This window comes from Capra hircus, chromosome 3, assembly GCF_001704415.2.
Source record: "Capra hircus breed San Clemente chromosome 3, ASM170441v1, whole genome shotgun sequence".
Taxonomy (NCBI): domain Eukaryota; kingdom Metazoa; phylum Chordata; class Mammalia; order Artiodactyla; family Bovidae; genus Capra; species Capra hircus.
The window spans coordinates 70334325-70349649 of NC_030810.1; the positions used below are offsets into that span (position 1 = coordinate 70334325).

Sequence of the window (15325 nt, forward strand, 5' to 3'; positions counted from 1 at the left end):
TTTCACATCCATACATGACTACTGGAAAAACCATAGCCTTGACTAGACACACCTTAGTTGGCAAAGTAATATCTCTGCTTTTGAACATGCTATCTAGGTTGGTCATAACTTTTCTTCCAAGGAGTAAGCGTCTTTTAATTTCATGGCTGCAGTCACCACCTGCAGTGATTTTGGAGCCCCAAAAAATAAAGTCTGACAGTTTCCACTGTTTTCCCATCTATTTCCCATGAAGTAATGGGACCGGATATATGATTTGCAAATAATCTGCCATTCTGTTGGTTTCCTTTTTACTCTATTGAGAGTCTTTGGGTACACAGAATATTAGAATTTTCATGAATTCTAATTTGTCTATTTTTTCTTTTGTTGCCTGCATCTTTGGTGTCATATTTAAGAAATTTTTACTAAATCAAATGTCATGCAACTTTTGTTACAAGATTTCTTCCAAAACTTCTTGTTTTTAATGTCTGACATTTATGTCTTTTGTCCATTTTGAGTTAATTTTTATGTGTGGTGTTAGGTAAGGGTCTCACTTCATTCTTTTGCATGTGGATGTCCAGTTTTATCTGCACCGTTTGTTGGAAGGGCTGTCATTTCCCCACACTGAATGATCTTGGCTCCCTTGTCAAAATCATTTGACCATATGTGTGAGTATTTATTTCTGGGCTCTCGATTCTATTCCATTGGTGTATATATTTGTCTTATCCCACTTCACACTGGTTTTGTTACTGTAGCTTTGTAATATTGATAGGTTTGAAGTCAGGAAGTGAGGATACTCCAGTTTTGTTCATTTTCAAGTTTGTTTTAGCTGTTCACGGTCCCCTGAGATTTCATAAGAATTTAAGATGGGTTTTTCTGTTTCAGAAAAAAAGGTCTTTGGGATTTTAAAAGAGATTATATTATTTTGAGTAATACTGACATTTTAACATTTTAAATCTTCTAATCTGTGAACATGGAATATGTTTCTATTTATGTTTTCTTTGGGGCTTCCCTGGTGGCTCAAGTGGTTAAGAATCTGCCTGCAGTGTGGAAGACTCAGGTTTGATCCCTGGGGTGGGAAGATCCCATGAAGAAGGGAATAGCAACCCACTCCAATATTCTTGCCTGGGAAATTCCATGGACAGAGGAGCCTGGCAGGCTACAGTCCATGGAGTCGCAAAGAGTCAGACACGGCCGAGCAACTAACACTTTGACTTATGTTTTCTTTAATTCCTTTCATCAGTGTTTTGTAATTTTCATTGTACAACTCTTTTACCTCCTTGGTTAATTCTTAAGTATTTTTTTCTTTTTGATACTACTATAACAGAAATTGTTTTTGTAATTTTCTTTTCAGATTGTTCATTGTTCATGTAAGAAATGCCCCTGATTTCTCTGTGTTAAATTATATCCTCTGCTTTTCTGATTTCATTTATCAGTTCTAGTAGATTTATTGTGTGAAATCTTTAAGTTTTGTTTTTTTACAGTATATATAAGATTATATCATCTGCCAGCAGATAGTTTTACTTCTTCCTTTCCAATTTGTATGCCTTTTTTTTTCTTGCTTAATTCCTGTGGCTGGAACTTCCAGGACTGTTAAACAGAAGTGGTGAGAGGAGCATCCCTTTCTTGTTCCTGAGCATAGAAGAAAAGCTTTCAGTCTTTCATCATTGACTGTGTTAGCTGTAGGTTTTTCATCTAAGGGTTTTATTTTGTGAAGGTAGTTTCCTTCTGTTCCTAATTTGTTAAGTGTTTTTATCATGAGAGGTTATTGAATTTTGTCCTTCCTTCTGGGACTTCTGTGATGTGCACCTTGGTCTGCTTGACAGTGTCCAACAGGTCCCTTATGTTCTGTTCACTTCAGTCTTTTTTCTTCCTGTTCCTCTAATTTATGATGTGTTGTTTTCATTTGAGTGTTTCCATTTCACAGTTCTTTGGTTTTAATAATTTTTAGCTAACTTGTTGCTGCTCTGTTTTTATAGTGTATATGTATGCATGTATCATATATGAATGATTTTTATACATTTTATATAATATATATAAATACTCATATAAACATATCAGTTTATTCATATTTTGTCTTCACGAAACTTTTGGATATTTGATAACAACAGTCTGTTAGTGGTGAAGTTGTAAAGACAAACATTTCTAATGAAAGTATTAATTTTGATACCCTTTGTAAAGAAATAACTAGTGAAGTTAGAAATGTGCATATCCTACAACCAGGAAGTCCACTTCTAGGTGGTATGGTCTAAAGAAACTCTAATACATGTACATAAAGAGATACATACAAAGATTGTTACTGTAGCATTATCATTGTAGTGAAAAAGAATACTAACTATTCCCAAGTAGAGGAGTGAACAAGCTGTAGTTTGTTGTTATAATGGAATATTCTGTTATTTGAACTAGGTCTGTATATGGATACACAGATAAATATTTAAAACAATATTATGCCTCCTGCATTGACAGGTGGGTTCTTTACCACTGAGCCACCAGCGAAGCCCTAAAAGAATATTAAGTGAAAGAAACTAGTTGCCGAAACTTGGAACAAGTGTTGATATTGTCTATGTGAATTTTCAAAACAGAAAATTACATTATGTTCATGGGTCTACATATGTAGTTAAAAGCATGGAAAACATGCATGAAGCTGAAACACAGTAGAGAATGATACAAAACAATTTCAGTGTAGTATTGGTGAGGGAGGAAAAGAATAAGACCTATTTCTTCTCTAAAAGGGGGAAACTAAAGGAAATTTGGCAAAATGCAATCATCTATGTAATTTCAATAGTAATATAACATGTGAGTATTATATTTTTTGTGTACATTTGACTTTTGAACAATGTGAAAGTTAGGGGTGCCAACTCTTGCACAGTTGAAAATCCACGTATAACTTTATAGGCAGCCCTCTTATCCATGGTTCCTATCTGTGGATTCAAACAACCTCTGGTGGTATAGTACTGTAGTACACATTTATTGAAAAGAATCCATGTATAAGTGGATTCAGGCAGTTTAAACCTACTTCGTTGAAGAACGGACTGTATTTAAAATGTTTTAGATTTTTAAAAAGTTAACATGAAAATTAATAAACCCTGTTTGTGTTTTTAGCTTGAATCTCAACTAGACAAAAAAGAACAACAATTTAAAGAACAAGAAAAGACTATGTCTGTGTTGCAGCAAGATATAATATGTAAACAACATCATCTTGAATCACTAGACAGACTCTTGACAGAAAGCAAAGGGGTAAAATCATCTTTATAAAAGTGCTCTGTAAAAGTTGATTGATATTTTAAGCTTATGTATTTTTAACATTCCTTTAATTCTAATCGAATCAATTTTTTAACAGCTTGTTACTAATGCTGAAATATTTATACACTTACTTATTTTCTGCTACCAATCTGTATGTTTTTAGGAAATGGAAAAGGAAAATATGAAGAAAGATGAAGCTTTGAAAGCATTACAGAACCAAGTATCTGAAGAAACGATCAAGGTTAGTAGACTAATACTTAAATAAAATTTTTTTTCTTTTAATTTTTTTTATTAATAGAGACATTCCTGTGGGTTTTTAGTTTACTCTATAAATTGTAAAAATCTTTTACTTAAAAATGAATACAGTAGTAAAAATTTTACCTAAATGAATGAACTTAGTTTCTTTAAGTAGTATATTTTTTCAACGAGAATTATGATCTTAATTATTTGATAATTAGTTTATAGTTTATTTATAATATTATCTGTAAGATTATCACAACCTAGTTTATAGGTTATCTAATCTCCTTTCTTTTTGCCTTAAGACTTGTTTTTTTGTTTTACCAAAAACTGTTTTTTTTTAACTGTAGGTATTTACTAACATTGCCAGTAAAATATTAACTGGAAGTGAAGAGAGATGAAATTACAAACAGTAGAGTTTTGCTTCTTTTTACTAGTTGTGCTATATGATTAAATAGAGGATAAATCCAGAATTTCTGAGTAAAATACAGTTTTGTTGCTATTAACAATATATATATCCTTATGGTTAAAGGCATGGGCTTTGGGGCTAAACTAACTGGGGTTTCATTTCTGGCTTCAGTGTGCTTACTAACTGACTGTAACCTTGGCTTGGTTATTTAAACTCTGAACTTTAACTTCTTAATCTTTAAAATAGGAATAACAATGCACTAGAAGAGGGTGGATTTGAGGATTAATTAAAATGAGGATATAAAATACTTAGCACACACTAAGTTACTCAGAGTTTGCTAAGTAATTACTATATATCCAATGTTTTCTCCTCATTATTATTATTTCTTTTTGACTGTACTGTGCAGCTAATGGGATCTTAGTTCCCCCAGCAGAGATCAAACCCTGGCTCTTGGCAATGAAAGCACAGATTCCCACCCACTGGACTTTCAGGGAATTCCCTTGACCCCTTATGTAAAGTTTACTGCCAGATCTCACCATTTTCAGGGCACAATTTTTCCTTTATAATTAATAGGCAGTATGTGGGATGATTCTTGGAGGCCATGTTGAAAGCCGTGTTTCTCAACAAGCTTATAGTCAATAGTTTTTAAAATCCAGTGATGAATCTTGCCTGAATAAGTTTTTGCATTGCTAATTTTTATCAGGTGTGATACTCTGACAGATTTCTTTTTCCTGTGTGTAGAATTTGATACAAGTACCAATGCTCATTCTCATGCTTAAGAAAGAAAACTTGTAAATAGTTATACCTTCATAAAACAATTTAAAAATTATTTTTAAAGCAGCAGTTTATTAACAAAGATAATTATTCAGAATTACACACTTTTAAGCTGTTGTTATATTCACAAGCTATAGGGACAGGCTTTGGCAACTGTGTGTCTTTCAAGATCCTCCTTTTAGAAATAAGAGTTGTAAGGATAATTTCATGATGTAGAATATTATCTGCAAGAGGGAGCGGTTTTCTATTTTTTCTTATTTTGCTGAAATTTCTTTCACACTTTCATGACTACTTATTAAAAGGCTATTAGCATTGAGGAGAAAAAAATCTCTCCCAAGAAACTCAAAATTACAATAATAAAAAGAAGGAATCAAGAGAAGAATAAATCTCATTAACAGATGGGGGACATGGAGTATATAGGCAGATTCTGAAAGAAATTTACTGAATTTGAGTTGCTCTTTGCTCATTTGCTATTTAAGGTTACAGTAGCATGAAGCATTTACAGCTTTATGAACACTTGAACCAAGTTACATGGCTGCCTTTCTAAACATGTTTTAACTAATTGAAGGGAAAAACAGCCCTCTCCTTCTTATTTTTTTTTCTTAGCTGACAAAAACATTTCATTTTCTTAGTGACTTCAGAATATTCACACCATAGTATTTTTAGTACAATACACCAGTTTGTACTCTATTATTTTTTTTGATCAAGGGAATTTAAGGAATAGGTCTAAATACTGCTTACCTTTTTAGAAAATGTTTTAGGGTGCCTGGCCTACAGGTCCTTGACAGTTGGCCCCAGTCTATTTTGCCAGTCTCACCTCTCCAATACCCCTCTCTTACAAATTCATGCTTTTAGTACCCTACTGCTGCTGCTAAGTCACTTCAGTCGTGTCCAACTCTGTGCGACCCTAGAGATGGCTGCCCACCAGGCTCCACCATCCCTGGGGTTCTCCAGGCAAGAACACTGGAGTGGGTTGCCATTTCCTTCTCTAATCCATGAAAGTGAAAAGTCAGAGTGAAGTTGCTCAGTTGTGTCCGACTCTTAGCAACCCCATGCACTATAGCCTACAAGGCTCCTCTGTCCATGGGATTTTCCAGGCAAGAGTACTGGAGTGGGTTGCCAGTGTCTTCTCCATTGGTACCCTAAGCTCCTGCCAACTTCTTACTACTCCTTTTCACAGGCCTTGTCTCTGAATGTACTTTGCTCTTCCTAAATGCCCTTCCTCACTTGTTCATGGCTGTTTATTCTTCAGGACTCCAGTCTCTGGCTTCCTGGTTTGCAATAATAATTAGTTTTCTAAATAAATCTCTTCTTTAATAGTGCTTTATATCTGAAGTTGGACTATCTATTCATTGGTTGAGGTAGTGAGGTAACATTAGGAGACAACTGTAAAATATTGAGCATATCATAAGCATTCATTAGTGTTAGTTGATTTTTCTTTTTTCCTTTTTGCTGCTTAGGTCAGACAACTAGATTCAGCATTGGAAATTTGTAAGGAAGAACTTGCCTTGCATTTGAACCAATTGGAAGGAAATAAAGAAAAGTTTGAAAAACAGCTAAAGAAGAAATCTGAAGAGGTAAGTAAATTAACATTTCATCCCATGTAGCTTCCCAGGTGGCAGTGTTAAAGAATCTGCCAATACAGGAGACAAAGTAGACCTGGGTTCAGTCCCTGGGTCGGGAATATTCCCTGGAGCAGGAAATGCCAATCCACTCCAGCATTCTTGCCTGGAAAATTCCATGGACAGAGGAACCTGGTGGGCTACAGTCATTGGGGTCACAAAGGGAAGAGTCAGACATTACTGAGTGACTGAACATATACACATATAGCTAGGTTTTAGAAAATATTATTTGATTCATAGTCCATCCATTCTGTTAGTAACAGGTGATTTTATAAAGATATTTTACCAAATCAGTGGGTATTCCCCAATCCATGCTGGCTGAATAAATAAATGGCCCCAGAGCATACTGATAGAGGGCCAGCTAAAAAAGTGCATTTTGATTATCCAGAACACAAAGCTAATAAATACGCCTCTAAGTTTTTGCCTCAGGCAAATATTCTTTTACAGATTTTGAAATAAATACATTTATGATTAAAATAGTAGTGACTTTGGGGTCCCAAATTATTTTGAAAATATTTTAATTTTTTATTAGCTTGCTTTAAAAGGTGATAAAGTATGTGTTCATAGGGAATTACATTGTCAACATGATAGAAGAAAATAAACACAAAAGAGATGAGAATAAGCCTAAACTATTTCTTCATAAAGCATTTATTCAGTAAAATAAATCCTTTTATTAATAAATACCCTTATTCAAATTGATGAACTTAAGTTTTGTGAAGTTTGCATTGTATCAGTAACTTTCCTGGCTTTTTATTTTTTAGTAATAATTTGCTTTTAAAGTAAAGTGGAAGTTAAAGGGTGGTAGAGTGATATGCCAATATAAATCTGATAGATATAGGTTCATTTTTGTGAATTAATATTTGGTTTCAACTAAATATTTTCGGTACTTCAGTTCAGTTCAGTTGCTCAGTCATGTCCGACTCTTTGTGACCCCATGAACCACAGCACGTCAGGCCTCCAAGTCCATCACCAACCCCGGACTTCACCCAAACCCGTGTTCATTGAGTCAGTGAGGCCATTCAACCATCTCATCCTCTGTTGTCCCCTTCTCGTCCTGCCCTCAATCTTTCCCAGCATCAGGGTCTTTTCCAATGAGGCAATTCTTCGCATGAGGTGGCCAAAGTATTGGAGTTTCAGCTTCAACATCAGTCCTTCCAATGAACACCCAGAACTCATCTCCTTTAGGATGGACTGGTTGGATCTCCTTGTAGTCCAAGGGACTCCCAAGAGTCTTCTCCAACACCACAGTTCAAAAAAATCAATTCTTTGGTGCTCAGCTTTCTTTATAGTCCAACTCTCACATCCATACATGACCACTGGAAAAACCATAGCCTTGACTAGACAGACCTTTGTTGGCAAAGTAATGTCTCTGCTTTTTAACATGGTGTCTAGGTTGGTCATAACTTTCCTTCCAAGGAGTAAGCATTTTTTAATTTCATGGCTGCAATCATCATCTGCAGTGATTTTGGAGCCCAGAAAAATAAAGCCAGCTACTGTTTCCACTGTTTCCCCATCTATTTCCCATGAAGTGATGAGACCAGATGCCATGATCTTAGTTGTCTGAATGTTGAGCTTTAAGCCAACTTTTTCACTCTTCTCTTTCACTTTCATCAAGAGTCTCTAGTTCTTCACTTTCTGCCATAAGGGTGGTGTCATCTGCATATCTGAGGTTATTGGTATTTCTCCCAGCAATCAAGATTCCAGCTTGTGCTTCCTCCAGCTCAGCGTTTCTCATGATGTACTCTGCATAGAAGTTAAATAAGCAGGGTGACAATATACAGCCTTGACGTACTCCTCTCCCGATTGGGAACCAGTTTGTTGTTCCATGTCCAGTTCTAACTGTTGCTTCCTGACCTGCATATAGGTTTCTCAAGAGGCAGGTCAGGTGGTCCAGTGTTCCCATCTCTTTCAGAATTTCCTACAGTTTCTTGTGATCCACACAGTCCAAGCCTTTGGCATAGTCAATAAAGCAGAAATAGATGTTTTTCTGGAACTCTCTTGCTTTTTCCATGGTCCAGCGGATGTTGGCAATTTGATCTCTGGTTCCTCTGCCTTTTCTAAAACCAGCTTGAACATCAGGAATTTCACGGTTCACGTATTGCTGAAGCCTGGCTTGAAGAATTTTGAGCATTACTTTACTAGCATGTGAGATGAGTGCAATTGTGTGGTAGTTTGAGCATTCTTTTGCATTGCCTTTCTTTGGGATTGGAATGAAAACTGACCTTTTCCAGTCCTGTGGCCACTGCTGAGTTTTCCAAATGTGCTGGCATATTGAGTGCAGCACTTTCACAGCATCATCTTTCAGGATTTGAAATAGCTCAACTGGAATTCCATCACGTCCACTAGCTTTGTTCATAGTGATGCTTCCTAAGGCCCACTTGACTTCACATTCCAAGATGTCTGACTCTAGGTGAGTGATCACACCATTGTGGTTATCTGGGTCATGAAGATCTTTTTTGTACAGTTCTTCTGTGTATTCTTGCCACCTCTTCTTAATATCTTCTGCTTCTGTTAGGTCCATTCCATTTCTGTCCTTTATTTTGCCCATCTTTGCATGAAATGTTCCCTTGGTATCTCTAATTTTCTTGAAGAGATCTCTAGTCTTTCCCATTCTGTTGTTTTCCTCTATTTCTTTGCATTGATCACTGAGGAAGGCTTTCTTATCTCTCCTTGCTATTCTTTGGAACTCTGCATTCAGATGCTTATATGTTTCCTTCTCTCCTTTGCTTTTGGCTTCTCTTCTTTTCACAGCTATTTGTAAGGCCTCTCAGACAGCCGTTTTGCTTTTTTGCATTTCTTTTTCTTAGGGTTGGTCTTGATTCCTGTCTCCTGTACAGTGTTATGAGCCTCCATCCATAGTTCATCAGGCACTCTGTCTATCAGATCTAGTCCCTTAAATCTATTTTTCACTTCCACTGTATAATCATAAGGGATTTGATTTAGGTCATACCTGAATGGTCTAGTGGTTTTCCCTACTTTCTTCAATTTCAGTCTGAATTTGGCAATAAGGAGTTTATGATCTGAGCCATAGTCAGCGCCTGGTCTTGTTTTTGCTGACTGTATAGAGCTTCTCCATCTTCGGCTTCAAAGAATATAATCAGTCTGATTTCAGTGTCAACCATCTGGTGATGTCCATGTGTAGAGTCTTCTCCTGTGTTGTTGAAAGAGGGTGTTAGCTACGACCAGTGCGTTCTCTTGGCAGAACTCTATTAGCTTTTGCCCCGCTTCATTCTGTAGTCCAAGGCCAAATTTGTCTGTTACTCCAGGTGTTTCTTGACTTCCTACTTTTGCATTCCAGTCCCTTATAATGAGAAGGACATCTTTTTTGGGTGTTAGTTCTGGTAGGTATTGTAGGTCTTCATACAACTGTTCAATTTCAGCTTCTTTAGCGTTACTAGTCGGGGCATAGACTTGGATTACCGTGATATTGAATGGTTTACCTTGGAAACGAACAGAGATCATTCTGTTGGTTTTGAAACTGCATCCAAGTACTGCATTTCAGACTCTTCTGTTGACTGTGATGGCTACTCCATTTCTTCTAAGGGATTCCTGCCCACGGTAGTAGATACAATGGTCATCTGAATTAAATTCACCCATTCCAGTCCATCGTAGTTCACTGATTCCTAGAATGTTGATGTTCACTCTTGTCATCTCCTGTTTGACCACTTCCAATTTACCTTGATTCATGGACCTAACATTCCAGGGTCTTATGCAATATTGGTCTTTACAGCATCAAACCCTGCTTCCATCAGCAGTCCCTCTCACAACTGGGTGGTGTTTTTGCTTCACCTCCATCCCTTCATTCTTTCTGGAGTTATTTCTCCACTGGGCACCTACCAACCTGGGGAGTTCTTCTTTCAGTATCCTATCATTTTGCCTTTTCATACTGTTCATGGGATTCTCAAGGCAAGAATACTGAAGTGGTTTGCCATTCCCTTCTCCAGTAGACCACATTCTGTCAGACCTCTCCACCATAACCCAGCCGTCTTGGGTGGCCCAACACGGCATGGCTTAGTTTCATTGAGTTAGACAAGGCTGTGATCCGTGTGATCAGATAGGTTAGTTGTCTGTGATTGTAGTTTCAGTCTGTCTGCCCTCTGATCCCATTTCTCAGTGCCTACTGTCTTACTTGGGTTTCTCTTACCTTGGATGTGGGGTCTCTCTTCACGGTTGCTCCAGTAGTTTGGTACTTCAGTATTTTTAATTAAAATTATTTTGCTAGTGGCTATGTTACTGAAATAAAATTTTTATTTGTCCTTATGTGGTATTAGGTTCTTAGTGTTTTGGGTAGGCCTTATCTTTTTTCTAATATTTTGTCTTCCTTCATTAACTGGTCCATTTTTTTCTTTGCATAAGAAAGTAAAACAGGATGTTACAGTAAAGCAAAAAATAGTGTTTAAACTTATCTTGCAGGCAAGTCAGTTCTATATAAAATAAACTACAGCGGAGGTGTGATCTGTAGTTTTGTCAGGAGCTAACAGGAAAAGCAAAACAGATGTTAATGATACATATTTATGCTAATTAATTATTTTCATACAGACAAAATTACGATAGTTTAGCATTAAAAAGAATTGTCATAATAATATTAGAAATTGTATAGTTGCCTGTTAGATCTAAAGTTCTCCAATTTTAGTAAAGAGTCATCATATAATGAAGTAGTTTGAAATTTAAGAGCTTCTTGTTATAAACAAAGAATATTTGACTCAAGCTTTTAATGCTGCTGTTGAATGTTTAGCTGCCAGATAATTAGAAAAAAGAACCAAATCAGAATTCTTCTCCACTATTTCTTAGGAGTTCAAAACTGCTTTCTTCTGGATTGATACTGATTAGAAAGATTGTTTGCCTCAAAGGAATGGGTTTATTTTCCTTCATTTAAAAAGTTATTACATAGGCAACAATAAGAAATCTGTTAAAGAAGATTTACCTACAGTTCACTCTAATACTAATACTTTTCACGTTTCTATTTGCCTGAGTGTTTTTCATGTTAATGAAATGGGGTTCTTTTTTTTCCCATCTTATTTTGTAAAATTTTATATTTGGTATTGTCCTTTAAATTAGGATTTTAAATGGTTGCATCTTTCAAAATCTGATTTATATATCATTTATTTAAACTTTCCCCTTACTTTAGGGAACAGGTGAAAAATATTATAAAATACATATTAAGTTATGCTGTATTATTTATACAATTTTAAAATGGTTTCATTTGGCACTTTGTAGGATTTAGATTATTGGACAAAGGGCCTTTTTTTTTTCCCCCTTCTTAATGAGTTCTTCCAGGTAACTCTAAAGGTATCAGATGTTAATGATACTTTTTTGCTTTAAAGCAATTTTGGGGACCAGCATATTAAAGTCATAAATATTTGGAATGAATGAGTTTAGTTTCTTAGATGGTTATTCCTTTATGTGTTTTCTGGAGCAAGAATATTCAAGAGTACTTTGCTGGAGTATTATTTTACAAACAGTGCCAATGATAGCAACAATAATATACTAAACAGCACCTATCATTTACGCAGTGTTTTCATGGCTATGGCCTATTATCAGTAGGGATAAAAGATAACATCAGATGCAGTGTGAAGGAATCTATGGCTTCCTATGTTCTCTTCCTCATTCTGAGAGGTCACATAGAATATGCTTCTTTCTGTAGAAGTGAAATGCAGTAACATGTATGCAGTTTGTCTGCCCAAGGAAGCCTGCTTATGACTCTTTTTATTAGGGAGCTGGTCACATAAGAACAGCCATAGGTATCAAAATTCCCAGTTCCCAGAAGGAAAGCATGATTTGGTGTCCTAGCCAGGGAAAACAATCTTATCACTTAGGGAATGTTTCAAAAGCCACATTCTCAAACATCAGCCAAGAATCAACCCTATTAATAGGTTGATGAAGAAGCAATTGCAGTTTCACACTGTGAATTTTACATCATTATAACTAGGCTCAAACACATCTTTAATAATCAAAATAGAAACCATTATAATCACATTTTTGCCAACAAGAAATAAGTTTGTTTATTCCTATAACATAAAAATCTGCTTCAGGATTCTGAAAACTCTAAGAAAGCATTTCCTGCCTCTTGCTGTTTATGGAAGTATTTTTCCTGCAAAAAGTTGTTGAAGTGGTAGTCGGTTGATGAGAGATTAGGTGAATATGGCAGCTGAGGCAAAAGTTCATATCCCAATTCATTGGGCGTTGTCTTGCAAAAGAATTGGGCCCATTCTGTTGACCAATGCCTGGTGCAGCTGTTGCAGTTTTTGGTGCATCTCTTCAATTTGCTGAGCATAATTCTCAGATGTAATAGTTTTGCCATGATTCATAAAGCTGTATTGAATCAAAGGGCAGCAGACCACCAAACAGTGATCATGACTTTCTTTGATGCATGTTTGACTTTGGGATATGTTTTGTCTTTTTCTTGGTCCAGTCACTGAACTGGTCGTTGCCAGTTGTGGTATAAAGTCCACTTTTGGTCACATGTCACAATTCATTTGAGAAATGGTTCATTGTTGTTGTGCAGAATAAAAGAAGATGACACTGCAAAATGCCAATTTTTTTGTTTTTTCGGTCAGCTCATGAGGCACCAATTATAGAGATTTTTCACCTTTCCAGTTTGCTTCAAATGCCAAATGACTATAGAATGGTCGATGAGTTCTTGGGCAGCTTCACATATAGTTGTAAGAGGTTTAGCTTCAGTGATCCTCTCGATTGGTCTTTGTCAACTTCTGATGGCCAGCCACTGCATTCCCCATCTTCTTGCAAAACTTCTTGAAACATCACTGCACTGTATGTTTATTAGTAAAATGTGTTTTGATGTTATGAGTTGTCTCTGCTGCTTTATGACCCATTTTGAACTCAAATAAGAAAATCCGCTCAAATTTGCTTTTTTGTCTAACATCATTTCTCGTCTAAAATAACTATAAATACATGGCAACTAATAAGTCATTAGCAAAAATCATAAACCAAGAAATGTACATTAAAATGGTGTATAACATAACCACATTTATTTAAGAATATATTCCCATATCAAACAGCAAAGTTTAACAATGCAAAACTGCAGTTACTTTTGCACCAACCCAATAACATATCTTCATCAGAAACATGAGTCCTGCCCTTCCACATAATAAATTATAGCAATGAATACAATTGTCCCCTATGACAAATGAGGATAATTATCTAATGAGGTAGACACCACTGACATTTTATTGCTTTTATTTGAAATTATAATGAGAAATTTATATATTTGTTAGGTATATTGTTTACAGAAAGAGCTGAAGATTAAAAATCACAGTCTTCAGGAAACTGCTGAGCAAAATGTTATTCTGCAGCATACTCTTCAACAACAACAGCAGATGTTACAACAAGAGACAATTAGAAATGGAGAGCTAGAAGACATTCAAACTAAACTTGAAAAACAGGTATATTTTATTGGTCAAAATGGAGTTATGATATAGAAAGGTTTTAAATTGATAATAGATTTATTTTGCTAGTTATATAAATTGCTGTTTAAACCTCACAGATACCATACTGAGTTATTACTCCAAAGAAAGAGTCCTGGGACATTTTATGGTAGAATCTAATCTTCTTTCATTCATTCCCAAGTTCATCTGAATTATTCTGACAGATATTTAACATTTTTTGATTCATTTTTCTCTTATCAAACTTAACAGAAGAGTATAAATTAAAAAGGATAGTTCTCTGTAATCTCACTACACCTCACCTTTTTATCCTTTATATGACTTTTTAATCTATATATTCTAAACTTATCCTCAGCCTCTCCAGTAGCACTAAGGAATTTCCTCTCTGTATATTCATAGAGATCAGGCAGGTATTCTATATTTTCTTCTTTAGAGACATCTGTCCTGTGGCTCTCCATCCTTTTTGCTCAAGTCTAGACCTACTGTTTGCTATGCCTGATGCACAGCTTCATCCTGAAGCATTTCTTCATCTCATCGGTGTTTGATTTCTACTTTATAAATTCCTTGTTGTTGACTCTAGTATTTACAAGATTGCTTGTAATTCTTGTTCTTTCTGAAATTCATTTTATTTCTGTAAATGTCTTATGATTTTCTTCTGTTTTTTTTTTTTTTTTCCTGAAGTCTATCAGTACATTTGTATTTTTGGTTTGATGATTTTCTTTGTGCTATTTAAGAAACTTTTTTGTCTTTTCTGATTTCTTTGAGGGTCTAAAGAAGTTTATGTCTAAAAATTCCTTCAGAACTTGGGATAAATTTTCTAGTAAATATTTTTTCTACTTTTTATTCATGTTCCACTATGTACAGGTTTTGTGTTGGATTTATTCAGATTTTTACTTATCTTTAGAGTTTTTCTGCAAATCAGTGTGCCATTTAATCAAGCACAGAGTGGGTAGAATTTTCCATGGTTCCCTTCCCTTTTTCCCTGGTTACTATTTTAATTTTATACTTGAAACTTGAGTTGGGAGGTGTGGTTGTTAATGACTTATAGTCTGTTCTGAGTTCTTCAGTGAGAGGTTTTTAAAGAGCAGGGAGGATATTACAGTCATTAGCAAGATACTAATTTTTGAGATCACAATCATGTAAATATTCTTTGAAAACAAAGTGGCTGAGGTTAACTAGGGAGAGAATATAGAATGAGGGGTGAGATGATTGACTTCAACAGAGCAGCTCTGAAGGATGCAGTCATGGAAACCAAAGTATTTCATGAAATAAGAGATAATTGGTGTCATGGGCTATTGCAGTCAGTGTCAAGTAGTGTCAAGTAAATTGAGGGTTGAGTAATGTCCATTGGAATTAGCTGCATGGAAGCCTTTGACATAGTGTAGTTTCTGTAGAGTGGCCAGATTTCTATGGGTTGAGGAATGAATGAGAAGAAAGAAAAATACTACAAAAAGCTTAGAAAAAAATCTGAGAAGTTGAGCTACAGAGAGAAGAAAAGAAGTGGTAGTTGGAGGTGGTATGGAGGAAAGGCTTTTATGATGGAAAGGTCTTAGACATGTGTAAATGCTAATGTAAAGAAACCAGAAGAAAGATATTGAAGATACAGCAGAGTAGAGATGGTCAGTAGTTTGAAGTTCCTGAGAGAGTGGACAGGAATTGAA

General features: G+C 35.6%; 1 protein-coding gene across 6 annotated transcripts in view; it reads left to right on the forward strand.

Moving 5' to 3' along the window:
- CCDC18 (coiled-coil domain containing 18) overlaps window positions 1–15325 on the forward strand; it is a 114778-nt gene that overhangs the window by 53960 nt on the left and 45493 nt on the right. For all 6 annotated transcript variants that reach the window (XM_018045770.1, XM_018045772.1, XM_018045769.1 and 3 more), the window contains 4 exons: window positions 3079–3213; window positions 3383–3460; window positions 6100–6216; window positions 13497–13664. In XM_018045770.1, the coding sequence (XP_017901259.1) occupies window positions 3079–3213; window positions 3383–3460; window positions 6100–6216; window positions 13497–13664 (498 nt within the window). The remainder of the gene's footprint in view (window positions 1–3078; window positions 3214–3382; window positions 3461–6099; window positions 6217–13496; window positions 13665–15325) is intronic.